This window comes from Athene cunicularia (genome assembly GCF_003259725.1).
Source record: "Athene cunicularia isolate RWA chromosome 2 unlocalized genomic scaffold, athCun1 chr2_part1, whole genome shotgun sequence".
Classification (NCBI taxonomy): domain Eukaryota; kingdom Metazoa; phylum Chordata; class Aves; order Strigiformes; family Strigidae; genus Athene; species Athene cunicularia.
In genome coordinates, this window is record NW_020799095.1 from 145,412,962 (window position 1) to 145,423,693 (window position 10,732).

Genomic DNA, 10,732 nt, shown 5'->3' on the forward strand with positions numbered 1-10,732 from the left:
TATCTGTTACTTTGCATTTAAAATACAGTGCTTGCAAGATATCAGACCCTGGGTGAGACTCAGATGCTTCAAGATAATAAAGCATCTAGAGAGACAGTATATATATATATATAAATTGTCTAATTCATGAAATTTCAGATAACAGAGTTGCAAATATTTAAGCAGTTTGAAATGTGTCATTACTATTTGACCTAACTCCCTTCAGACGAGAAATTCAGGAAACTCTTTAACATCCACCATGCTGATTTTCTCTCTTAGTTTCATTATTAAAAAAGCTGCTATTAATATAAATATTATACATAAATACGGGGGTGGCTTCAGGAGATAAGGTTAAAATTTGGTCCTCTACACATAAAAAGTCACACCTTTGCAAGCATACTTTGCACTTAGGCATGATATTACCACATTTTAATTTTTGCTCAAAAACCCCTTTGTTCTTTGTTGTATATCTGCTAGACTATGAGCAGCTGAGTTATGATTTTGCATATGCCTGTATTCCCAGCTCAAGGCTAAGCAGGAACTGCTTTTCTCAGTGAGTTAAGCCTATTCTTAATTTTGTGACACTGCAGGCTGTTACCAGTTGTTGAATTAAATGCCACTTGGAAAGTCAATGATTTTAATTTTTTCCCCTAAGAAGTAAAAAAGACAAAAGTATGGAGTCAATATAATTGGATGTTTCTTGGATGCTGGATGTTACTTTCTTGGGGTTATTGATGACTTTCTGCCCCATTGTCAATGACAATCAAGGATTATATATAGAGAAGAAAAAGGCTTCTGTTTTCAGTGTAGGTAGGTTCTGTAAAGGCAGTTTTCAGCTTTGTGGAGAATACCAGAGTAAGATTTATTTTAAGTTCTTGAGCTGTAGTTAGTCCTTCCCTATGTGATCACCTTTGTAGAATGATGGGCATCGCCCTTGCTGAAGAGTCATCTGCCTCACTTGGCTCTTGACTTACAGTCTATCTCTGTTTATGAGCAGGTTCTAATTGCAGGTGCAGCGGGGATGTTCCCAGCATATGCCGGGTCTGAGATAGCACCCTTAAGAAGGTCTCTGGTTAACATTCAGAAGAGGAAATGCAGAATCAATCATTGCCAGAGTTTGATCATCAGCTGATGTCCTTGTATCTCTCAGCTGCTGAAGGACTGCAGGACCACAGGATGCTCTGAGTTTCTCTTCTTACCCCTCAGTTGCTTTTTTCGCCCCCGGTTGTCTTACATTTAGTCTTCATAGTACGTAGGTGGCAAGTGAAGGGTACTCTTTCGTTTGCTCCCTGTGTATATCAGGGATTGGGCTTTCTTCTTTCTGGCACTTGCAAAAGAAGTGTTGTCATCCCCTGTTAAGGAGAGGTAGGAAGCAATACTTTCCCTCAGGCCATAGCTGAGACAAGAATCATCCATTGCTGCCAGGGTACTTTCAGTATCTTCAGTCATCTCCAGCCTTTAAAAGAACAAAATTTTGTTATCATTTCATCTACTTGCATTGAGCCTAGTAGTATAATATTAGCAGTTGTTAAACCAAATGATGTTAATTTTGTTGTATAAAAAATTTCCTGTCTCATAAATCACCAAACATTTCTGTCACTTAGCAATTTTCCGAAACAATCAGTACAGCAGTAGTATCTAAATATTTTTTGGCATCTGAAAAGGAAATAACATGTATATATTTTCTCTTTCTTCTTAATCTGTAGGAAAAATGGCCTCGATGCTGTACAGAATTTTCTTGCATTTGTAAGCAAATGAATAGGCTTTGTGAAGGAAGAGTAGAGAAGGGAAATTTACACTTCAGAAATAAGAGGTGCTTTTGATTCTGAAGGTGGTTGTTTCACCAGCTTCTGAAACCTGACCTACTTTCCCTAGCTGCAGTCATGATATTAGAAATCTCATGAACCTCAGGTTGGGCTGTGTATTGAGAGAGACACAGCAGGAAGGATTTGTGCTGGAATAACGTGTCCATTACACTTGTGCTGCTACATGGATAGCCACCATGGGAACTACCAGGGCTCACTGGTAAGCCATGGCACATCAGTGTGCCTTTGGTGGTGGATCTGACTAGGCTTTATGGAGGAGCTCTTCATCTTGCCCCCTTGGTGGAGAGGACTCATGAGTCCCAAAGGGACTGCACATGTGGCCATACTCTTAGCTGCACAGGAGAAATGGCAGAATGCTAACTGTAGTTCCTTTCAAAGTTAGACCAAGAATATCAGTTAGAAAGCTGGACATCCTGTTTTCATGGGTCAACCTGCCGTCAGCAGCTTTGAAGATTGTCTAATCTTTAAAACTGGTCTCAGGAGAAGGAAGTGGCTGTTTCTTCTGTAACCAAGTATATGCAAGTCTGGAAAAAATCTTGTTTCTGGCAGCCTGTGTTGTACGTGGTACCTGTGAATGTTTCTCCAGTTGAAGTTTTTATTCCGCATCATCACAGGAGGAACTTGATTTGTGACGCTGTTGTTGTTAGTGCACTGGGTAAGACAAGGTGTTGTAAGGACGCAGCAAAGACCATCAGCAACTTCTGAACAGGGAAATGAATACACAGACAGTTAAACTTTGCTCACGGTTATCTTCACTGGTTTACTTCCCTGGCACATGCTCAAATGAACACTTTTGGACACAGTAGTAGTAAATAAATAGTGCGTTCTCAGCAAGGACACTGTAATACAGACTTAACTTTTTCCTTTCCTCATACTTTTGGGTTTTAATTTATCATGGGGTGTATTTCCCACAAAACAAGTGAGGAACTGAGACACAGAAAGACTTGCCTGAAATCTACAAGGAAGTTTATGACAGAGCAGGGACTTAAACCCAGGTTTTCTGAGTCCTCAGTGAGTTCTACTTTTGTGCCCCATTGTCTCAGCTGTGATAATAAGAGTGTGAAATAGATGCAAGATGTAGCCACTCAGATTGGATTGCATGTGCACCGATTCTGCTGTGGAACATGGCTGTGGAATGAATCAAGGTTCACACGTTACTTTCATCTATGTTTCTTCTCTCTATCCTCTGCTGCTTGCTCCACTAGAAAGATCACATATGTTCTTCTTCCCGAGTAGAGAACGTCATGGCTGAATGCTCGTGTTTTACACTAGCCTTATTTCAGGGTGAGATTCTGTATCATCTCATGGTAGGGGAAGGAGGAGAGCTAAATCTCACCATATCTCCTCTTACACCTATAACTCAAAAAAAATGTTAATTGTTATAAGCTTTGTGTTCCTCCCCATCCTGAATTTTAGGTTTTGATGTTAGTTTCTTTCTAAGTGGAGAAAGGTGTCAGCTAACTAAAATGTATTAAAAAAATGTCATGTCCAAATTCTCACTCCTCTGTTTATATCATTGGACTTGAAAGTTTCTTTTGCATGTTTTGAATGTGAATATGGATTTTCTCCCCAGTTTATCAAAGTACTCTTTGGCCAACACACTTTTTCATTTATGTATGAAATACACAGATATAGTAACTTTACACTTTTAAGATTACGGAGTACCATTACTAATTAAAGCACAGAACCTATTGTTCTCTCATGACTTATGCAATTAACTTATTGCAATCTTCCTTCCTCTTTTTAAAATGTTCTCATTTTAATGCATGGTAACTACAGCTACTTAATTGTATCATTTGCCAAGTTATCTCTCTGACACAGGTTAGATTGCCATAAATCTGGAAAACTATTGTTGAAACCGGTGTCATCCATTGGACTGATAGTAAAAATGACAGCTGAGTCTAGATTTGATCTAACGGCTTGAGCCCCTTGAAATAACTTATGCTGATGAAATCCACCCATGCTCTTCTAAAGTAATAGGGAACAAATTAACATTTATGAGAATTTTCTGCTGCAGATAAGGTCATCTGATGTAATGGTTCCTAAGAGAAGCAAGATTGCAGAACCTGGTCTTGCATGTCCTGATGATATCTCTCTGTCTATACGGTAAATAACTAACTGGAAGACATGTCCATAATGTTAAACAAAGTCATCCAGGAGTTGAACTCTGGCCCTGGGACTCAGAACCATGACCTCCATCTGCAGAGCTTAACATTATTGTACACCCAGACTTTAACTTTAGCTGTGCTCTGAGATGGGCTGGGCATCCCTGGCCTGTGCTAACCTCCAAATTATATCTGAAAGTTGTTTAGGGAAGTGCTAGACACTAGCCTTTGGACCAAATAGTGTTACTGACATGTCCATACAATACCATATACCAATACGGGCAGAACCTATCTGTCTTTATTTAGCTGAGTTCTTGGGTTGGTTTCAGTTGTACTGTTAAAGGTAGCATATTTGCATTTAGGATCAAAAATAAAGCAAAAGATATAAATCAAAAGTTTTTCCATTACTTGTTCTGTGACAGTAGTTGCAAGTCTCAGACATAGGCAAAGGTCCTGGACCTTTGATAGTTTTACAGTTGCCAGTGGAAAATATGTTTATTCTGCAGTTCTTTTTACCTGAGTAGTGATTCACAAGGTCTTCAAGGCACTGAAAGGTTTGCCGTGGAGAAATGTAATACCAGTTATTTGGAAGGCGGAAGATCCTGTAATGTTTCACTTGTCTGTGCCGCACCGACAAGGAGTATAACCCTGGAGAAAGAGGAGAACTAATGACACCAAAGTAAGGCACTAATTCTGGATGGATAGCAGTGACCACAACCACAGTATCTCTAAGATGTGCTGACATGATCCAAAAGGTCCCAGAAAGATCTGAAAAAAACTGAGTGGCCATCCTAATTTCTGCTTATATGATATAATTTATATATATACTTAAGTATAACAAAGGGAATAAAGGACCTAAATTTAGGTCCTGAGACTTTGTTTGAATTTAAATTGCTCGTGGTTTTTTCCTTTATTTTTGCTGGTATGGGACTTTTTTGAAGTGGTGTAAAGGAAACAGGCCTTTACAGAAATAGTTTTCCTTCCCCTGAAGAGGGACATCAGACTCATGTATGCAGATATAGTTTGCTCCCAGTAATGCAGAAGCTGATACCCAATAATGCAATCCTGGCAGGAGATGACAACTTGGATTTTCCTTTTACTTTGTGCAGCATTTAGTTGGTAAGGACCGAATGTTGATACTAAATTTCTTTAAATTTAGTACAGGTATTATGAAACTAATTGACCTGTGATATGTAAGAGATCAGAGTAGATGATTTATTATTCCCTTCTAACTGTGGTATCATGGTATTAGAATGTGTTCTGGTGCTCCAGAAAAAGGGAAGATATGTTGCACAATGGGAGATGTATTCCCTTTGAAGAGAATAAAACTGTAAGGTGTGTACAGTACAATACCCATGTAGCAACATTATTGCTATGAAAGAAAATAAAAATTGAAGGCATGTCATTTAAAAAAAGTAAATAAAAGAACCACCTGTTTATATAGGAAATACACTTACCAGCCACCCCCACTGTTTGGTGTGTATTTTATAGTTTCTTCGGGCAATCTTTTGTGGACCAAGGCAAAGCTCTGACTTTTCCTCCATTTGAAAACTCACACTGCCTAACAAGCTTTGCATGAGACCAAAGTAAATAACAGTGTTTAAACAACTGTGTCTTGTTGTGCTGATGCCTGTGGAACTTTCCATGGCCATTGCTAGCCCTGCTTCCAGCATCGCTCGTAACGTAGGTGACTGGTGAGGTCTGGCATGCTGCACTGGGTGCCTTTGCCTTCCTATTACATACGCTTTCTGGTTTTTGATTGATCCATATGAAACAGGAGGGAGTGAATTAAAGAGCTGTAAAACTGTTAATGCCTGACATCAAGGGGGGGAAAAATCGTATTTTCTCACCTTTCCTAGTTTCACTCTCTCTGATCATGAAGGAGCCAACCTTGGTGTTGGGTAGCTGTAGAAGTTCCTCTGCTTTTTCTCTTCCCAGCCCTTCAAATAACCAGCTGTGAAGCAGGAAAAAACAAATTCTGAAATTTGGACACCAGTGAAACAGAGAGCAGCATGTGGCCGTGAAAGTTCAGCACTAGCCAGGAAAAGTGACTGCAAAAATAACAGTGTGGCTTTCTGTAGTTATTTTCTCAACTATGTCCAGGCATATTTTCCCAGTTTATGGAGAAAATCTTGCTCTCTTTGAGTTCTATTAACTTTTGTGAGACTAAGAGAAGAGTGAATAAGGTTTGGACTTATTTGCGTAAACAAAACTTTTTGAGCTGTCTTGATCTGAATTGTTGGGGACATATCCATGTGGTATACTGTTGGCATATCTGTGGCAGTAGTTAAATCCCTGTTTTTCATTGAAACCACTTTTGTTAACCCCAGATTGTATTTTATTGTATTGTAAATAAACCCAAAATAAAATACAATTACCCTGCTTGTGCTAGGGAACAGTCCAGCTATTTAAGTTAGTTGGCTTTGTGGATAAGAGAAAGTGGAATCATTCCTACTGATTTTCACCATATCTTCATGGTCTGACGTATTTTGCCACAGCTAGTGTCTAACCATGTAGCTGACCTTGCTTAGTTGATGTAGGAGTTACGGGCACTTTATTTTAAAGTTGTTCTTGTGTGTTTGCTCTAGCCTGCTATCAGCAAAATGATCTTAGGGAAGCTTCAGAAAGTAGCTTCCATTATCATACCTGTGTCTTGTCTTTGGGAAAGCTCTATTTTAGGAGGATATAAATGCACATTAAAATTTAAGCACTGCATAAATCGCAGTGAAGTTCACACTTCATACGCTTAAAACTAAACAGGGATTAAAACTTTTGCCAGAAAAGTTTTAAGTGTGTGCTTTAATGTTTTTTTTTTTTTTTCCCCTGACTGGTGTCTAAGGCAACAAGAAACCTCTAAACATTTCTTAGCCCTTCCAGTGTGAGAATTTACATTCTTGAATGACCTGCTAATCTATTTGTTCTTTTTGGTCTGTTATTCATGAGCAACTCTAGCTTAAATTTTACTCTTTGTAAGCACTAAAAATTATTTCTAAATAGGCTCTTTATCAAGTTCTTAAAATTAGAGATCAGTCCATGGAAACAGAAGTATTTTAAATATCTTATATGACATTTGAGGGGGTTTTGACCCTTTACAGCATTTAAAACTAGGATTTTCCTTTTCATATAATCTAAATTTAGATGTGGATTTGATGTTCTCAGATTTCCAATGAAATATTTTAGACTGTCAATAAATAACATTTCTGTCTGTCCAGTCACTATTGGCATTTTTTGGATTATGACACTGAATAATTTATCAGGGCAGTATAAGTAGAGACATAGTGTTGAAAGGCTGTAACAAATGCACTTACTTACCCATGGTAAACCTTTGCTACATATTTTCCTGGAATATAATTTTCTCGACCTGTTGTGAGGGAATGGACTCTCCACCAGCCTCCTTCACTGTGTGAAAGCAAAAGAAGGGATATTTTCAGATGTACTTCCAGAGTTTGTCCTCATTTTAGAAATTAGTTAAGACACAGATTAGCCTGTAACCTCCTGTCTGTGTTACTGAATTTACATGTTCATAAAGGGACCCAAGTTTGTTTCATTTAGAGTAGTTCCATTTCTAAACCTACATCAGGATTAAATTTGGACACAGAAATAAACCACATTTGTTCCATTTAAATTACGTAAGTAATGAAACATTTTTCTGTAGTTAAAAGAAGAAGGGTAAATACTCCGTGGTTAAAGCATGCTGTGCTCTGCCTTCCCACAGCTAGACTTGTACTGGTATCCAAGATATTCAGCTTATGGCTGAGTGTTCTGTGTCTGGACAGCCCTGTAGTTAATCCTGTACCATCAGACTAGCAAATACTCAGCAGATGGATCCTGTCTGCCTGGGAACAGGTTTTCAGTCAGTTTGCTCTTTTCCTTTTCTTCAATGAGTTGCTGACCAAACTTCAATAAAAAAACCCGTGATAGCTGAACATAGGTGACTTAACATATTTTGTGACTGATATATCTTAGGTTCTTGCTGTGGGATTGAATGCTGGCTTTGGATTTCGAATCCCTTAGGAAGGGCAGGGTTACAAGCATTTTCACAGGGATGCTGCAAAGCTTTAGTGATTAGTGCAAGGATGCTGATGTTTGATGCGTTCCCTCCACCTTTTTCCTTTAAGAGATTGAACCCAAAAAATAGCATGTCTAGTGTTTGAATGCTGGGTTTGTGGACATTCATATAAATGCTCCCAGATGCTGCCAGGACTGAAGACCAGAGTCTCAGTGTATGTCAAAACAGCTGAGTTGAAGACACTTAGGTTAAACCTCTTGAGTTATAGCTGCTGGGACCATGGTCCAGAATGTATATGTTGAGGGAAAAAGGGAAGTGTCTACTGCTCAGAGCTGGAAATTTCAGGGCCCCATAAGTTTTGTTTGAGGATTTCCAGCAGATGGGAAATTATCTATAAGAAGTTCAGGTTATTTTGGGGTTTTTTTCCCCACAACTCTCCCAGGCAGAACCAAGAATTTCAGTAACAAAAATCCCGAGAGGCTCAGCATCTCCCTCCCTCCAAACTGTACTATTACTAACCCTGAAAAATCCCTCTGATGTTTGAAAGTCCCAGAGCAGCGCCTGTCTCCTGGGGCAGGAGCCACAGAAACTATGTAGATTGGGGGGATCACTGGAGGGCATCTGGTTTGACTACTGCCAGTTAAATACAGTTGTTCATCTGGTAATGAAAGGTGCCTGACAAGTGTGGAGAGTGAGAAACTGTGCCAGTGGTGCTTATCTAATCCTGCCAACGCAGAGCAGTCACAAATATCTGTTAGTAGTTGTATTTTCTGTGGGGATTCCATATATCTTGTTCCTGGCAGGATTGGTGGGGCTGATTGCTGCTGCACATAATTGCTTTGGTAGAAGTCTGAAGGCTGCTGTTATAAAGGCAGTACATGATGCCTGCTCACGCTGGCTTCTCTGTGGTGACTCCTCATTGCTTGTACTCTGGTCATGACTGCTTTTCATATGCAATTCATAGCGCTGAGGGATCTGGTGTAGTTGGGAACTGTCAGTGCTGGGTCAACGGTTGGACTGGATGATCTTCAAGATCCTTTCCAACCTAGTTGATTCTGTGATTCTGTGGTTCTGCCATGCTGCTTTTCTCTTCTGCTGCATTTTACTTCTTCGAATGATTTGAGAAAAAAGATAATACCTACAGTTTATGTGCAGCAAGAGTCTGCAGGAAAACAGTTGTTAAAAACACCAGCACATACCCCAGATGGGAAGAACAGGTCCTTCATTAGGACACTGTGTTTTGCATAGAGCATTGGAGTGTCTTGTCTTCTGTGAAAAACCTGATTCAAAACAGGAAGATGTAAGTTCCCATCAAGGCTTGCTTCGGCTCGTATTTACTATTAGGAGGAGCTCTTGATCACTTCATGACAGACAAACATGATAAAAACTGCTGCTACAGAAGCCTAGTTCTTTTAAAAGTTTTGTCCAGTAGATGATAATATGCAGCACATGTATGCATATGAGTCGCCACACACATAGTTCCCATTGCTGAAAGCATATGTAGTTATGTGCTGTTCTGAGGGCTTGTAGATGATGAAAGCTGGGAGTGAGGCTTTAAGCTGGAATTTCCAAGCTAAAGCAATTGTTATACCATGTTGAGTATGTTACGTAAACTGCAGCAAGGTTTAAACAGCTAGGAGTTACCAGAGAAGAATTCCCCTGGTTTAGGGAAGCTCTCCATCAGCAGAAAATTCATCTTAGTGGTATTGACTGAGCTTTGCGACCTCTAGGTTCAGGGAGGCAGGGAAAGCACTTTGTCAGCAGAACATAACTGCAGCCATACTGGGTCCACGTAACCCCCACATCTTGTTGCTGACAAAGACCTTTGTAGGTCATGGTGGCCTGGAGAAGAGTCCAACAATTCATCAGTCATCTATGATACTTCTCTTGAGTACTTCTGTCCTCCAACCATTTGACACTCTGACTTCCTCGCACAGAGATTTTTAAAATGAATTTAGAAATCCTCAGAAGATTTCTCTGCTATGAATGTGTCTGGTGTCCCCTTGAATCCATTGCCTCCACCAGCTGCAAAAATGAAATCTTTCATTTCTGTTTAAGCAGTGCAAACAGTGGCTGAGTAACTTCTAGGAGGTCACTGTGCCAATACAAGATGTGCATAAAAGAATATCAGGGCTGTTGGCTTCTACTTTTCAAGAAGTGTGCCCACTGCTGTGTGTGGCAACATTTGCACTATGCTTAAGGTCAGTCTGAACTAGTGCCCTTCCTTCTACTTCCTTCTGGGGCTCATAAATTTTCAAGTGGAACTAGCTGAGAAATCTTTGAGCCCCAGAAGGAAGTAGAAGGAAGGGCACTAGTTCAGACTGACCTTAAGCATAGTGCAAATGTTGCCACACACAGCAGTGGGCACACTTCTTGAAAAGTAGAAGCCAACAGCCCTGATATTCTTTTATGCACATCTTGTATTGGCACAGTGACCTCCTAGAAGTTACTCAGCCACTGTTTGCACTGCTTAAACAGAAATGAAAGATTTCATTTTTGCAGCTGGTGGAGGCAATGGATTCAAGGGGACACCAGACACATTCATAGCAGAGAAATCTTCTGAGGATTTCTAAATTCATTTTAAAAATCTCTGTGCGAGGAAGTCAGAGTGTCAAATGGTTGGAGGACAGAAGTACTCAAGAGAAGTATCATAGATGACTGATGAATTGTTGGACTCTTCTCCAGGCCACCATGACCTACAAAGGTCTTTGTCAGCAACAAGATGTGGGGGTTACGTGGACCCAGTATGGCTGCAGTTATGTTCTGCTGACAAAGTGCTTTCCCTGCCTCCCTGAACCTAGAGGTCGCAAAGC

At 39.9% G+C, this 10,732-nt stretch overlaps 2 protein-coding genes across 2 annotated transcripts in view; one reads left to right on the top strand and one right to left on the bottom strand.

Moving 5' to 3' along the window:
- The window catches only part of TG (thyroglobulin), a 162,164-nt gene that overhangs the window by 97,457 nt on the left and 53,975 nt on the right, over positions 1–10,732 (top strand). The window lies entirely within an intron of this gene.
- The window catches only part of SLA (Src like adaptor), a 22,688-nt gene continuing 12,059 nt past the window's right edge, over positions 104–10,732 (bottom strand). The window contains exons 4-8 of the mRNA XM_026843314.1: positions 7,223–7,309; positions 5,761–5,864; positions 4,427–4,558; positions 2,374–2,506; positions 104–1,435 (exon numbers count right to left, since the gene is read on the bottom strand). Of these exons, the coding sequence (XP_026699115.1) occupies positions 1,216–1,435; positions 2,374–2,506; positions 4,427–4,558; positions 5,761–5,864; positions 7,223–7,309 (676 nt within the window). The 3' untranslated portion in view covers positions 104–1,215. The remainder of the gene's footprint in view (positions 1,436–2,373; positions 2,507–4,426; positions 4,559–5,760; positions 5,865–7,222; positions 7,310–10,732) is intronic.